Here is a 16,904-nt window from a genome sequence, read left to right as displayed (position 1 = left end):
TGTGTCAATAACACATCACTGCAGCAATATATGTGGGCGATAGGACACACCTGTTTATATTTCATTTGAGTGCCTTCTGTATTTTACGAGAATATCTGTATGAAAAAAACAGCTTTTTTAAATTGAGAAGTCTTGATTTATTTCAATAGATTCCATGTCTATGGACCCAGTGACTGCAAATAATGCAGCATTGGACCGGGGGTCTTTGGTCACATGACATGGAAGCTAATGAAATGTCATCAATTTATTTGTATAAAATAGAAGTTAAAAAATCCAATAAAAACCGGTTTGTCCTACTTGGTTTGACAAATTAAAGGAAAGGTTTGTTTGATGGAAGAGCTTATAATGGTTATAAGGGTTAGTGTAAGATACCATAAGTGAAATGGAGGCTTGCCTTAAAGGTGGGGTAGGTAATTTTGGAGAAACCAGCTCGAGATCGCTAGAATTTGAAAATACACAGCCGGAGAAAATCTGCCACTTCCTTACAGAGCCCCTCCTCCAACACACACGAACGCGCACATGACCAATGAGGGCACGAGATAAGTTTGTGCACAGATGGAAGGCTGACAGGCAGGTAGGCCATCCAGTCATTTTAGCCGGGCCGGCTAAAATGATTGGTCATGCTTTTTACAGGTACTAAGGCTTCCACAGATGACATTTCTTTATGGATTTTTTGTCAAAGCACTTAAGATATTCATTGCTATCGGGATGTTAAGAGCATTCCATGGAATATAACAAAAAGTGTATCTCGAGCCGGTTTCTCAAACTTACCTACCTCACCTTTAAGGTGCATTTCTTGATTAATTATAATATAACTGAAAAAATATACAACACTTCATCGAAACTTGGAGTGTTTATTTAAAAAGATGTGATGCTCTTCAGTCGATACAGTTATATTACTGGTTAAAAAAAATCCATTATCCAGATGAGTCCTTTGTTCAAGTTGCAGCATTTGTATTTCCTCTCTTTCTTTAATTTCTGTGGTTGTTGAAAAATCAAACAAAGGAGCGCTTCATCAGGGACGGAGTGTACCGTATCTCATTGTAAGACTCCTCCTCCTCCTCCTCCTTCCTCTCCCTCCACCTCCCGTCCTGTCCGGTCCGATGGAGCCACAGAACCAGCACCATCAGCGCCAGCAGCACCAGGCTCATGGACAGGGTCAGCAGCACCGCCTGCAGGACGCCCGAGGGACTGACCGGGGCTGAAGACGGGGACAGAACCTCATCAAATCACTCAAATCCAAATCTAAAGGTTTTATTGTCATACGCTCAAAGCTACAGTGTAGAAATGGCAATGACATTCTTCTGACCTGAGCTCCTCCAACAATACAACATATATAATAAAATACAAAAATAAAAAGTAGTGCAAAAAGTCTATATACATGTGAACAGAATATGAAATTAAATAATGTAAATTAAGACCAAATTAAATACGGTTTATTGCGGTGATAACTATTTACATAAATGTGTATATTGCAAGATGACAACAGGAAGGCTTCAGTAGAGACAGGCAGAGAGCATCATGGGGGAACAGAGAGGCTCTTACGGGTGTAGATGGACAGGTTGACGTAGCAGTTCTCTGTCCCCAGGTGGTTAGCGGCAGAGCAGCGATACAGGCCGGACGTCTGAGAGGACACGTTGACGATCTGGACGGAGCCGGACAGATCTCCTGAGAGAGGACAGAGACATTCAATTTAATAGTGTTGAACTTACAAGAGAAGAGGAAAGAAGGTATGAGTGTAATCAACGATGTTCTATAGGTAGGTCACACAAAATAAAAACCTTAAAAGCATTAAGATGCAGTGTAACAGAAACACAAAACACATTTTAAACAGTCATCAAAAAGCCTGGAGTATAATATAAAACAAACTCAAATAGAATAAGACGGTAACAAATCAGGTTTCAAAGTTCCAGATGTTTGGAGCATAATAAGTGAACGCTGCTTCTCCATGTTTGGTTCAGACTCTGGGTCAGAAAGCAGACCCGTCCCAGAAGACCTGAGAGTTCTGGATGTAGCAGGAGATCAGAAATGTGTGTTGGCTCTGAACCATTCAGTGCTTTATAAACCAGCAGCAGCACTTTGTAAATTCTTTGACAAGAAGACAGTATTAAAACCTTAGAACTGGAGTGTTGTGATCCAGCAGAGGGTGTGAATGATTACACATCACAAGCTCAAAGGAACTGTTCAGCAATTGAACATAAAGTTGGATTATTCTCAGCCATTTTTGACAGGTGTTCGTAAAATAACCCTGATAATGTCATAGTGGGGTTATCTTGGCTTGAGACTTGAAAACAATGTTTTAAAGTCCTGTGATTGAAATTGGAGATGCATGGTCTGAAAGATGTTGACCTTTTAGACACGGGAGGTCAATCAAATACGCTGTAACAGGGCTGAAGTACTGGAGTCCCATGTTGATCTTGAGTTCACTTTTTTTGGAAGACTTGTAACACACATTAGAATATATTATGGGCCAGTAATCTACTTTTGACATTTTCTATTTATATCTTTTTTTACAACTTGTATGCTATCAGACCAAGCTGTAAGTGTTTGTGCAGGAGAGCAGAGGATTATCAAATGTAGAATCAAGCTTTTCCATATTTAAAAAAAAAAGTTTAACCATACTTCTTCTAATAAAGTCTCTTGTGAGTTCTCACGTGCAATATTCCATTGTATATTGAATTCCCTGAATACCGTGTTTGCTATCTTTGGGATCTTGAATATCCTGTCAAATTAAAATAATGACCTCCAAGGTGATGATGATGGGTCTCTTGCCTGTGTGTGTGTGTGTGTGTGTGTGTGTGTGTGTGTGTGTGTGTGTGTGTGTGTGTGTGTGTGTGTGTGTGTGTGTGTGTGTGTGTGTGTGTGTGTGTGTGTGTGTGTGTGTGTGTGTGTGTGTGTGTGTGTGTGTGTGTGTGTTACTGACCGTCCATGTTGATGGGTAGTGCGATCTCCTCTGGATTCAGTTTGTCCCAGCGGATCTCTGGGGTGGGGATGCCCTCGGCCACGGAGCAGGACAGCGTGACACTTCCTCCCACATCAATGTCTCCGTCCCACTGGCACACAGGCAGCGAGGGGGGCGCTTCAACACACATCAGTACATGAGTTTCAAAGTATGAGATACAGTGAAACGCTTACAGATAGATGTGAGTTCAGTGTTTCAATGCTTTGCTGTGAGAATGACCTTAACAGACATTTCAGGTTTTGCAGGTATTTAAACCAAAGCATTTGATTAAAGGAATATGTAAGTAGATCAAGCACACTAGAGAAGTGATAACCAGGAGAAAAACATCCAACCCATTGCATCAACTTTTTTTATACTGTATATACAATCCATGGGTTTTATTAGAGTCAACAAATCACCAAAGTTATTAGGACTCATCCTCTGGAGACCGTGAATGTGGGTACGAAATGTCATGGCAATCAATCATAATGTTGGAAGAGGAATTATATTTTTATAATACATTGTATTTCAGTCCAGGCGGTGGTGGAGAAATGATCCACGCTGCTAGCACGACTAAAAACGACTTGCTTGTGGACCTGTTTAGCCTCAATGGTAATGGCAGATATGCAAATATAACAAATACTCAATAGGAAATCCAAATTTAAAAAATACGTACATAAAAAAGTGGTGTTTTCTTCTAATATATAATAATAATAATAAAGCTTTATTTATATAGCACTTTTCATACACACATGCAGCTCAAAGTGCTTTACAAAATGAAACATCACAAGTTAAAAATAAACCACAAGAAATTCCCCTCTGATTATTTGTTAAGAACTTTACAGACCTGTACATGCAGCAACATATAACATGTTATGTTAAATAATAAAGACTAACAGAACATTTAAAGTGGGGGTTGCTAATAAAAAGCTAATCTAAAAAGATGTGCCTTTTAACTGGAGGGTTTGTGACTCACTCACCCAGCACGCTGAGCTCCAGCTCTCCGATGCCGGGATCTGCCGTCTCTGGAGGGTTGTTGACCATGCAGCGGTAAATACCAGCATCTGATATCAGGGTGTCATTCAGGGAGATGTCTGCACTCCACGGGATACCTGCAGTCGGTCAGATTTGTATCATGTCTTAAATGTTTTTATGAATCCTTAAAACATTTCAAATGAACATGTGAAAATCCAAATAAGTATTTTGAGTATTATCCTTGTGAAAACACAAACATCACAATTCAGATAAGAGAGGTTTTCAGTGGTCTTACCTGTAAAACCCACCCTGCCAATGAGTGAGGGGTCTTCGATCACCTGACCATGGTCGTACACAATCACCTGCAAGTGAGATCAGACACATTCAGTGTGAACCCGTATGTTCTGTATTTTATTCAACTAAAACTGAACAATTGTTGTTTCCTAAATGTTATTTTAAACTGTAATATGTGGTCCGGTGTTTCAGTGTTGATCCACTGCCTGAGTTTGCTTAGTGAAAGGCAGCTTTCCCTAAAAACAAAACACTGACGACACAAATTTGATACTAAATATCTTGGTTTCTTATTTCCTAAAGGGACATTTTTATGTTTTCTTACATAATACACATAAGTATTGATATTTCTTTTTCTGTCTTTTCTTTATCTCTAATTATTTGCATTGCATTTGATATTAAGGTGATCCAAAAGTAACAGGAAGTAATAATAATTACACTACTTTAATTATTTTGTACTAAGATTAGATCACCTTTTTTTGAACAGGTAACTAGTAATTGTAACTTAATACAGTTTTAAAGTAAGCCTCCTAACTCTCGATGTGTGTGTGTGTGTGTGTGTGTGTGTGTGTGTGTGTGTGTGTGTGTGTGTGTGTGTGTGTGTGTATGTGCGTGTGTGTGTGTGTGTATGTGTGTGTGTGTATGTGTGTGTGCGTGCGTGCGTGCGTGTGTGTGTGTGTGTGTGTGTGTCTATGTGTGTGTGTGAGTGTGTGTGTGTGTGTGTGTGTGTGTGTGTGTGTGTGTGTGTGTGCGTGCGTGCGTGCGTGTGTGCGTGCGTGTGTGTGTGTGTTGATGTTAAGACTCAGACCTGTTTGGGGGTCTCAGGACTGGAGAAGGGGGCCAGAGTCCAGATGACGTTGAGTCTGGAGAGCGGGCTGGAGGTGAAGAAGGAGCAGGGCAGCAGCACCTCGTCACCCTGCACCGCCTCCAGGCTGGACTCCCTCATCGTCACCCTGAGAGCAGCTGAGGGCATCCACAGGTGTGAAGAGGACACAACAACAACAACAACAACAACAACATACAAGTCAATCCAACTCTGGTGCACTGTATTAATACATCTACTCTTATTCTACTTTACTTGAATATTTCCATTTCATACCAGAGCAAGATCGCTTACTTTTACTCCCCTATATTTATTAAATACTGACACATGATGTGCTTACATGATGCAGTTTTGTACTCATAATCAACTGTGTATTTTATTAAGTATCTTAAATTGATAGACTTTAACATTGAAATGCTCTTACATGTATTTGTTAGTGGTAAAAAGAAGAAAATATAATAACCATAATAAAATAATACCATAAAAGAGCCATAACAACTTATTTCCCTTTTGATAAGCTGATCATATCTTTACTCTATATTTTCTGAAATAGGTCACGGTGCTGAACAAGTACTTTTGGTACTTTAGGTACATTTTGATGGTAATACTTTTTTACTTTTACTTAAGGACTATTACATGTAATGGAATATTTTAAGTCCATAGGTTTCTACTTTGACTTCAGTGATGATCTATTCTAAGTACTGCATTTCACTCAAATTGTACAGTAGACATTTCATGTAAGGCGTTATTGCTTAAACTGCATTATAATTTGTTCAGCATTGAACTATCCTATCCCTGTTGACGTGCAGACTGAGCTGCTCCTCCCCCTCACCTTCATTACTGAAATGACCCCCACCCCCTTCTCTCTGTCATCCCCAGGCCTTTTGTGTGTTTGTGTGTGTGGGAATTCAGCGTGCATATGAGGTTGTTAATTGCACTTGACAGATTTGATGGAGAGCCAAACCAGTGGAACAACAGCCCACTTCAGCAGGTCGGTTCCTGAACGCACCGTCAGTTCAGGACATTGTCTGTATGTAGATCACCAGTTTACACAAACACAGTGCCTGTGAGCCTTTCAAATGAAAACAGTGACAAACACAGGATCTATTTAAAAATAGAGCAATAGGGGTTTCATGGTCTAACGGTATTTACAATATCTGTAATATGTGAAAAACAAGGAATATTGATATTGTGTTAATAATCCACAAATGATAATATTGTCTTACTCCCTGCTGGTGATTTTAAGTAAACATTGTATTGATGGCAGAGATAAGGACTTTTTTCATGACCTCTTTTTGTGCACTTTTACACAGTTATGGTTACAAACTCTCTTCACCTCCGTTCATTTGTATTTTGTAATGTTTCGTTCACCGGAAAAGAGACAAAATGCACAACAAACAAGGTTAAGTAAGAATTGGACTGATGGCATTATTATAATTATTCAGGTTTTTCTAATAGATATTGCAATAATTTAGTTATTGTGTATTCTTTCGATAGTGCAAATCGAGTTGGGAAAATCTAATATTGTGACTTCCCTTAAGGGCAATATTAAAAATGGTCTGCTTCTCATTATTTGTTTTTTATTTTAAAATAAAGGAGTGCAATTATGCAACCATAACCATTAGATAATAAGGTTGATGGACGCATCAGTTTTAGTATGTATATCCCAAAAAATCTGCAACTTCACAGTTAGGCATAAAAGTCTAAATGCTAAAAGGCTTAAACATGCTGGTCTACTTTTAACACCTTAACCCCAGTAGCCTACTGAGGGTCTACTGTACACTAAAATGCACAAAATAAGAAGTACACAATTTAAAAACTTCTTCCAAAATCCATGTGAAGAGTTACAGACAGAAAGCAGTCACTCCTGTAACTTAGCACAACCCTCAAACACTTGAAGCTGCAGCAGTGTTTAGAAAATGGACCAATATATCTCATCTTGTCCTTCTGAATTAGTGTCAAAACTAAAGAAAGTATGAATAAGTCAACACTCACCGTTCTCCAGAGCGCTGAAACACACACACAGAGTCCAGAGCATCCATCTTCCAGAAGAGCCCATAGCTGAGAGCCAGCGCAGCGAGACAGCCCTCTATCCCCGTGTGTGTGTGTGTGTGTGTGTGTGTGTGTGTGTGTGTGTGTACCAGTTGGCTGCCAAAGAACTAGGCATGCATGATAAATCTATTGAGCGCTGCAACACCCCCCCCCACCCACTTCATTCTGTGTCTCATCAGTGTCTGTTTATCTAACTATTTTTATCTCAGAATTTCGCTGTACTCTGTGTAGTGACAATAAAAGGAATCTAATCTAACTGAAGTTATCGGATAGGGACTTTTTATCACGTCCTACTGCACATTCCCAGACTGACTGCAGTGGGAGCTACTGTATAGTGGGTCAGCTTGTAAGCTAATTGGTAAATGTAAATTAATTACAGCAGCTGTTTCATAGTAAATATTACCTATGAATAGGCCTAATGCCCATAATGCTGCAGGGGGACGTAGAGTGCATGGTCCACATAGCGGCTTGCTTGTTTGGCATTACCTTTCTGATACAATTATTTAAATGATAATCTGTGGCATGTTAAAATGGTGATGACTCAAACGGCAGGAAAGGGTATCGCGACAACCGGGCCGATATATTCAAATGACTGTTATTCTAATTACATAATATTCTGTAATTTACTCTTTATACTAAGTTGCAAGTGTATGTTTTTTTTAATTTTAATAATTCATTGAAATTCAGTACATTTACATTTATTTTGATAAAAGTAATTGGCATGTTAAAATGGCGGAGTGATCACTAAAACAGCAGGAACGGGTATTGCGACAAATGGACCGATATATTCAATTAACTGTTAATATTCTATGTACATAATATTCTGGAATTTACTCTTTATACTGTTTTAAGATTGTTTTTACAAAGTTGCTAATGTATGATTTTTTATTTAAATCATTCATTGCAATTCAGTAAATGTACCTCAATGTATTTATTTAGACGTTTTGTTTAACAAAGTAAGGAAAGCAATTTTTAAGTCAAACCTAAAGTTACTTTACACAGAGATCAACCACAGGTCTCTTCCCCACAGTGAGGCACACAGCTCTTTATTTTTGGGAATGGGTCATACTCTGTATTGCCCGACACCCAAAAACCAGGTATCGATATAGGGAATGAAAAAGTGGGACCCCTAATCCATTTGATTTGCAGCCCCCATCAAAAAGGGGTGGCAGGTCAGGTGTGTTTTGGATTTTAATTTGAAATATATATTAATTTTATTCCAATATCTTGTTTGGTGACTGATCACACTGTTTCTGCATTCATTTGAGCTCTTATAATAGTCCAATTATAAAAAAAACAAACTAAAGATCACAAGATGTACTTCTCCGAATTTATTCAAATGACATCCAGCCCCAGCTTTGTGCGTTCCAGCAGTGAAATACAGAATATATATCAATGGTAAGGGTTTTATTCTGAGACTTACAAATAAAACATAAAACATCCCCACTGAATAAAAATTGGCAAAACCGTCAAGTTTTCTTTGAAGAGGGTCATCATTCAGGACTGTACAGATATTCACTTAGAGCTTGTTTATATATACAGCACTGTGTTCTTTTCACAGTGAAGAATATACACTGTAGCATCAACCCACAGAAAACACACCAAACGTTTCAATTGTGTGCGTGTGTGTATTTGTGTATTTGTGTGTGTGTGTGTGTGTGTGTGTAGATCTGGACTTAGTGCGTCTCAAATTTAACCGCCTTTTAGCTCCATCTTCCAAAATTCCCATCCTTTTTTAAAATGACTGTTACCGACAGCTTGCTGCACTTCCTGTTGTCTTTATGACATTCAAATCAAATAAAAATAAAAGCGTGAAACACAAACACACACAAATCACAAACACACACAATCGTAATTTTTTGGGGATAAATATTCTCGCTGGTTGGACTTGTAACACTTCCCCTTGTAAAACATATACAATGTTTTAGTGACATTGGACCAGTCTCTATTCTAGGATAAATGATACCTAATTCTGGTCTCTCGTGAGACAGGGCCTCAATAAATACATGTGAGTGAGACAGAGCGAGGGGAGAGGAAGACCGAAAGACAGACAGACAGACAGAAAGACAGACAGGTAAACGGAGTGAGTTCTGTTTCTTCCCCTTTAGGTTAACTGGGAGTGACCTGTTGGCAGGCCGGCCAATCACAGGAGGAAACAGACCAGTTCAGACCAATCAGATCACTTCAGTGAGAGGCTCTGCCTGTTGTTGCAGTTTAGCGGCAGTACAGTCCAATCACAACAGCATGGTGACCGGTTTCTCCAGGAACTTGCGGAACTCCGCGAGCCACTGCGCCCCGACGGCGCCGTCCACCACCCGGTGGTCGCAGCTCAGCGTCACCGACATCATGCTGGCCACGTCAAACCTGTGAAGACAAACACACGCTGCATCAGGTTCAAACTTTAAAAAATGCAGTATGTGAAAAGCTTTTGTTGTATGGCAGTCATGATACTGACCCTTTCTCATTATCAGCAGGCATCAGCCGTTTCTCTGAGCCCCCGACGGCCAGGATACAGGACTGAGGGGGGTTGATGATGGCAGAGAAGTTCTTGACGCCAAACATCCCTAAATTAGAGATCGTGAAGGTACCTCCCTGGGGGAACAAAACACACATGAAGAAGACTGAAATCGGCACCGAAACTGATCTGCTAACAGAATGGGTCTAATCTTTGTACCTGGAACTCGTGTGGCTGCAGTTTTCCGTCCCTGGCTTTGGCAGCGAGCGCAGACACGTCGGAGTGGATGCCTACGAGCCCTTTGGTGTGAGCGTTGAACACGATGGGCGTGATGAGACCGTTGGCTGTGCTCACTGCTACACTCACGTCCACCACATGGTTCCTGGAAACATTTGAAATAAGTCAATACTGCTGACAGCCGAGAAATGTGGTCTACGTCTAAACTGAGAGGAGTTGAAGGAAAGTGAGCGCCCCCTGCTGGTACGATAGGTCAACTACTCTTTAAGATACTAATATATAACAGGGTAGGAGTTTTATTATAATCAAAAAATGCTAATAGTCTTCTTTTTACTGGTGGTGTGTTTATCACTTTCTTTATATGACCTACATATATGTTACATGTCAACAATGAGTTTAAAGTCACTTGAACCATAAGTGCTTAAGGATATTAGTGCAAGAATTACAATTGAGATGTTGATGTTCTTATACCTGAGAATATATGAAGAAGATAGGTTGACAAGATCTGAAGACTTTAGCTGATTTATGGTTGGCAGCGGTAGAAGAAATATTCAGACCGTTGACTTGAAAGTAGGAGTATAATGTAAGAATATTCCTTTACTCTTTTTCAAAACGTTACTTAAATGAAAGTACAAAAGCATTAGAATCACACGTCAGTGGTAGAAAAAGTATTCATATCCTTTACTTTAGTAGAAGTACACACTGTGAAAAATACTCCACTACAAGTGAAAACCCAACTTTTCACAAAATATTCCAAGAGCCATGTTTTTATCTTTTTGTAGATTTTCAATACAATTTCATCTTAATACAATTAGTCCTTCAATATCTCAGACACATTTACTGAACAGGAAGAGTATGAAAAGCTGTAATCTGTTAGTTACATTGCAACAAGTATGGTTGGCAAGTTTGTGTACTATGACCATGTTCTAGCTGAAAGCCAAAGAGACATATACATACATAACATATTGTCTGTTCCCTGTATATCTTGTGTGTGGATACATGTGTTGTTTGTGTTTACTCACTGCCTGATGACCGTGTCCAACCAGGAGGAGTTGCACTCAGGAACCTTGAGGCAGGCCAGAGCGCTGGCTTTGATGATGAAGTCGTTCACACTGAGCTTGATATTCTGCGCTTTCACCTCCTGCAGAGAAAGCCAGGTTGTTTAAGCGACACAGGAAACACGTCATATTTATTTCAGTCATTTTGTCAAACAGCTATCCAAACTCACAGCATTGAGTTCTTGCCGAAGCTCGATCACTTGGTCCATGTTGACGTCTACAGACAGATAATAATGGGGGATGGTTTGTTTGGACTGCATCAACCTCTGAGCGATGACCTGCAGGAGAGACAGACATATGAACTTCAGCTTTGATCCTCATCAGTTGAACCTGTGTTTATAAACATACAAGTGTCTGTCTGTAGCTGTTACTAACGCTCACTGACATTATATCCCTTCATCTGCAGTTTATTTTATAGAATTAATCGATTGTTTTTTCTGTTGATAAATTAATCTTTTGGTTGACTTCACATGACTTCGGGAAGAAGAGGAAGTCCTCATGGAACACAGGGGAACACCAAGAGCCCCTCACCTTGCGGATGTTGCTGATGGGGACGTCTGTGAAGGTCCCAGCTGCAGCAGCAGGAGGCGCAGCAGGAGCAGCAGCAGCAGCAGCAGCAGGAGCAGCTGGAGCAGCTGGAGCGGGGGCCGCAGCTACAGCCTGCCAACGGGAGGGTTTTAACTTGCATTTAAAACTAAATTACATCAAAACCTTGAGAAACATACGGTACCAACACTTTGAGAGGGTTCAAAGTACAGTCAAATATATAAATATGATTAATTAGCCAGCATTGATGCCTTGAACACCAACACCTTCTAAGCTAATTATAATGTAACAATCTGTACACAAAAAAACACATATGCCAAATGAAATTAAAACCTTTGATACGTCTGAAGTAAGCGGAAATGTCTTTTTATAAATTCCTCACGATTGTTGAATTCCTAATTTCAAACAATCTTAACACCAAATAAATTCAGCACAATTTTGCAAACATTCTTAAATTGAAATCCCTAAAAAAATCCAACTTTGGAAATGTAAGTTGTTACATATAATAACAAAGGATTAAATGTGCATTGCTTTTACTCACAGGTGCTGCCTTTGGTGGAACAAAGCTGTCGATATCTTTCCTGGTGATGCGCCCGTCAGGACCGGAGCCTGAACAGAAACAGTGTACAGTATATACAAGATGTTACCATTGCTCTCTCTAGCTTTGTATTTAAATACGTAACGCTCTACCAATACAGATCTGAGAAACTACCTGCATGTTTTTACTTACCGCTGACCTGTGCCAGATCAATCCCTTTGTCAGCGGCGAGCTTCTTGGCGAGCGGGCTGGCGAACACACGACCCTTCCTCGGGGCTGCGGGGGGGGGCAGCGGCGGCTGGAGCAGGACTGGGAGCTGCTGGAGCTGCAGCCTGGAACAGAAACATTACCGCTCAAACATCTCAATCATACCTGTACAACTTCTATTCATCTAAATAAAGGACACTCTCAGGTTGTTTTTGTGTAAACGTTTTGCTTATATTTGAAAGTTAGAGCTGAGTCTCACCGGTGCTGGAGCTGGAGGTGGAGCGGCAACATCCGTCACTCCGGTCTCTACATAATCCTTGAAGGCAGCGATATCACTTTCTCTCTCCACAATGATGCAGAGCGGCACCCCAAGGGGAACGTCCCGGGTTCCCTCTGGCACCATGATTTTAGCCAAATATCCCTCCTCCTGCACCTCGAAGCCTACACACACACACACACACACACACAGACATGTTGAGCAAGGTGAGCTCTGCCTGTCAGGCTGTACTACAGGATAACATAAATGGTGTAACAATGATAGTTCCTGATATGGGACACCCACATCACAGAATACAAATAACATAGTTTGGTTTTACCGATGGTCGCCTTGTCAGTCTCGATCTCAGCCAGCAGATCTCCTTCACTCAGCTTCTCTCCCACTTTCTTCTCCCAGCGCTGCACTGTTCCCACCGTCATGGTGGGAGAGAGGGCAGGAAGTGTGACCTGTAACACACAGGAGTGTGAGCAACAGGAGAAATACATATAACTGCAACATTCCCAGGTCACGTGTGGATTTGGTCAATTGTTAAAAGCTGCCTCTAAATAAGTTAAAGCTGTTCTCAAGTTCCTGAGAACTCTCAGCCAAACATACTATTGTGTTCAAGAGATAAAACGTTGTTTTTATTCTCATGAACAATGGTACCCTTGACACTATGATGTCAACATGGGAGACCACGGGTAGACACATCAAGTGCAGCAGGAAAACACAAAATATCTGTAAATATTTCTACCTTTTTCTCATTGTAAATATGTCTTGCTGCTGTTAACATCACCGGCTCACACATTGTATAGCTACTCACATTGACCAAGAAAAAACAACCTAAAACAGTTTTGTATAATATAAGTATTGGAACTCTCTGGTTGAAGGTCATGTTGTGTATCAAAAGAAAAAACCTTGAGACCATTACTTGAGTAAGAAAAACATGTGGTCTCTTTATTTTCCTTAAAACTGACTAAATCTACAAGCAGGTCCATCTGGTTTCAAAGGTAAGCTACTATGTATACATTTGCATTTGAATGTAACATATTTCATATTATTCTGATGGCATCCTTTTTCGTCTAACTTAAAAAATCTAAATGGGTATGTGTTGCTTAAAGCATGTTTATCTCAGGATAGTAGAAATAGCGGTCAGACTATATAACCAGCACAGCCCCTAGTAGACCCCCAAACACACAACAACACAGACTATAACACTCCTTGTTGTTAACCACCAACTATGTGCAATATATATATATGCTGTTAATAACAGTGCAATATATACCTGGCTGCTAAATCCTCAGAACTGTTACAGGATGTGTTTTTTTGTAAATTGTGTAACTTTTTTAATCTTTATTTTATATTCTTTATTTTTTTTATCGTTAATATTTTTTTTTATGCATGCTACTAAGGTAACATTAAGCTGTCTTTGGCTCTTTTCTGCTGTAACAATGTAAATGTCCCCTCTGTGGGACTAATAAAGGTATTCTGATTCTGATAGTGGTTATTTAATTTCAGCCCAAATAACTCCACCCTACTGCGCTGCTCCAACATGCAGTAGACACACGATGATCCCGCCACATCCACACTGAATGACCCTGATGAACGTACAGTACACTGTGACTGTAAACACCCTCCACACCTGACTGAGCTGTTGAGCAGACCTACCTTCATGTGTGTGGGGTAGGAGCTGCCCGGGGCGGCAGGAGCAGCACCAGCAGCAGGAGGAGGAGAGGAGGAGGCGACCGGTGAAGGGCTGGCTCCGGCTGCTTGAAGAGACTCCAGGGTAACATCCTTAAAAGCTGCGACGAGTTCAGGGCTGCAGCGGAAAATATACACACCAATATTAGACATATATTTACCCAAAGCATTACTACATCTAAACTTAAAGGCCATACATTGCATGTGTTGTGGTGATGCATTTATTAGAATTGATCTAAAAATTGCTTTACTAACTATGAAAACAAAATATCGATAAATACATTTAGACTATTAGTATTAAAATCATAAATACACTTGGTAAAGAATCTGTAACGCGTTTTAGTGCAGCAACAACTTGGTCAAAACTTCCAGTGTCTAATAATATAATTTCAGTTTATAAAGTGAATATATCAAGCCCAGGGTCAATGATACAGCTATACCATTTCGGGTCAGTATAAAATGATCACTATAAATATATCCCTATTTTGGAGCTATTTTCATCGCTGCAGCCCAAGACAGTTGAGATTGCTTTAAAGAAACACTAACAAGCCAGAGCTTGTTTTCCCCTAGAGCAGAATGGAAAGGTGGAGCCAGATCTATTTTCACAGCACTGGTCCGGCCCGACTAAAGTAAAAGCAACAAAGAGTAAAAAAAGATTTCCAGCGTCTGAGAAAGAGTTGTGAATCCTATGGTTTCACATTATATATTGTGATTTTAAGGGAGTCTATTATAACAGCTGGAAATTAGCAATGTTGGCTAAAGCTGCCCCATTTACTGTTTTTTGTGACAGTTGATCAATGGGGACTGTCCACTGTCTATAAACAAATAAACTAAACTAAAACTCAACATTATTGACCGCACAATTGCAGACTAATTAGAATAAGACCTTTTTTTTTACATGATGATATAAACGTACCTGTCGACTGTGATGCAGATTACAGCTCCAATGCCGACATCTCTGGTCCCTTCAGCCACCAGGATCTTTGCCAGGTAGCACTCCTCCATCATCTCAAACCCTACAGTGGCCTTGTCAGTCTCCACCTACAAAGATAGGACACATGTTATAAAGTGTATAGTGATATATTAATTTCCTTCAATAATATAATAACAAACACACAGCTCCATACCTCAGCTAAGAGTTCGCCCTCGCCGATTTTTTCTCCTTCCTTCTTCTCCCAGCGAGCAATGGTTCCTGTCTGCATGGTGGGGGACAGTGCAGGGAGCTCCACCTAGTGAACCAAAAAAAATTCAGCAATAAGAAATCAAGAATAAAGGAATCATGAGACATCAAAACACAGACAGCCAGGTCCTAGGTGTTGTAACATACAGCTGCATTTCAAAGTGGTCCCCTAACATCTGATCTGATAGCAATGAGAAGTGGCAGTGGGGGGTCCTAAAGAGAATGACATTGATATGTGTTCATTCGATTAATGTGTGCATCAACAGCAAACTCAAAAGGTGTTTTTCATGACCAATACTGACTTTCCCAGAGACCACACTACATACTGAAAACCTGCTGAAAATAAGTGTTATTGTGGTATGTAAATTGTCAGCATACCCCTGGTGGAAATGCAGCTACATCATGACTTAAAAAGGAAACATACATACATAAAAAAATACATTTAATTTAAGTTATGTTCTGTTCTTTTTTTTGCTGGTGTGCAACCGGATGACAATTGAAGCCAAATCTGTATTTAGGTCACATTTTCTAAAACTGATGAGTCTGGAATACATGCATGTTTTTTGTTTGTTTACATTTATTTTGGCAATCTTTTCCAATGTGTATGGACTGGGACCCCCAATGGTGGCCACACACAGCAATATTAACATTAACATCTCCACTGGCCCACAATAACGTACTTATAACAATAACAACAATACAAAAACAACAACAACAATTACTGTAAATGCTTATACCACCAAGCAAAGACACAACCCATAGTGCTTTACAAAACTAGATCAGATGCATATAAACAATAACAAGCAGAATCAATCAAACTGAGAGGAAAACAATCAGCAGTTTGATCATAATAATCTAAACTCCATTTTAGCTGGCATATGGGGACACTTTGTAACTCAAGTCTGAATGTCATTTCATGAAAACATGTCAGGACTCAGATGCCTATGTTCCAACCTCCAGTGGTGTCACCTACCTACTGGCCTGCTAAATGCGTTTTGGTAAAGCTAAGAAACGCTGTTTTTGTAGAAGTGCAGTTTAAAACTCGTGCAGCTGCTGGGTGTAACCTTTACAGCAGTGACAGAGTGAGTGAGCTCTCCACAGCGCTGTCATCTCAAGCTAGCTCGGGAGGTCATGCTAGCTGTAACAGTTGGTGCTATAGCAACCTGACAGTCGTCAACGTTACCTTCTGGTGCGGCGGCAGGCAGTAGAACCGCACACTCTGACAGCTCAGCCCGGGACACCGCAGCAGAGCCGCCCTGTTGCTCAGGCCGGAGCTCCAGCACACGGTCCGGGACCCACAATGCAGCCGCCTCAGAGCTCCGGTCCCGGGCACCGAGCGGGAGCTGAGCGCAGCAGGCCCGGCCGGGAGGGCACGGGGACACCGGAGCCCGGAGGACGGCCTGAGCCGCAAGATCAGACGAAGCATTTCGCAGAGATTGAAACACTATACAGAGCTGTTGAATAATGTATTTATCTTAAACCAACATCAGATGGAGTAGTGTTGCTCTGCCTGGAGGACCGGACCGGTTTTAGCTACTCCTCACTTTCTAATGACCTCCTCCAGTCCAAACCGTCCAAACACAACGCTTTACGGCTCCACTCCTTGTCCTGCCGTAGCTTGGAGATAAGTGTCGTAAACGATAT

The 16,904-nt window shown here is 40.6% G+C and overlaps 2 protein-coding genes across 2 annotated transcripts; both read right to left on the bottom strand.

The window, feature by feature from the left end:
• Window positions 1–858: 858 nt before the first annotated feature.
• On the bottom strand, window positions 859–7,148 carry zgc:165604 (uncharacterized protein LOC792578 homolog). Its single transcript, XM_034140385.1, has 7 exons — window positions 7,026–7,148; window positions 5,016–5,170; window positions 4,212–4,278; window positions 3,922–4,053; window positions 2,924–3,079; window positions 1,546–1,668; window positions 859–1,201 (listed from the first exon to the last, which is right to left on the bottom strand). Exons 1-7 carry the CDS (start codon window positions 7,087–7,089, stop codon window positions 996–998), a joined length of 903 nt encoding a protein of 300 aa, XP_033996276.1. The 5' UTR covers window positions 7,090–7,148; the 3' UTR covers window positions 859–995.
• A 1,250-nt stretch (window positions 7,149–8,398) lies between these two features.
• On the bottom strand, window positions 8,399–16,686 carry dlat (dihydrolipoamide S-acetyltransferase (E2 component of pyruvate dehydrogenase complex)). Its single transcript, XM_034140144.1, is given in 15 exon segments — window positions 8,399–9,446; window positions 9,538–9,674; window positions 9,757–9,919; window positions 10,797–10,915; window positions 11,003–11,110; window positions 11,364–11,492; window positions 11,920–11,987; window positions 12,109–12,206; window positions 12,208–12,248; window positions 12,383–12,564; window positions 12,720–12,846; window positions 14,048–14,198; window positions 14,997–15,121; window positions 15,208–15,309; window positions 16,444–16,686. Coding segments are annotated over 15 exon segments (1,923 nt in total). The 3' UTR covers window positions 8,399–9,316.
• Between the last annotated feature and the right edge of the window lie 218 nt (window positions 16,687–16,904).

This window comes from Trematomus bernacchii, unplaced genomic scaffold, assembly GCF_902827165.1.
Source record: "Trematomus bernacchii unplaced genomic scaffold, fTreBer1.1, whole genome shotgun sequence".
Classification (NCBI taxonomy): Eukaryota; Metazoa; Chordata; class Actinopteri; order Perciformes; family Nototheniidae; genus Trematomus; species Trematomus bernacchii.
This window is presented reverse-complemented; position numbering and strand designations above follow the sequence as displayed.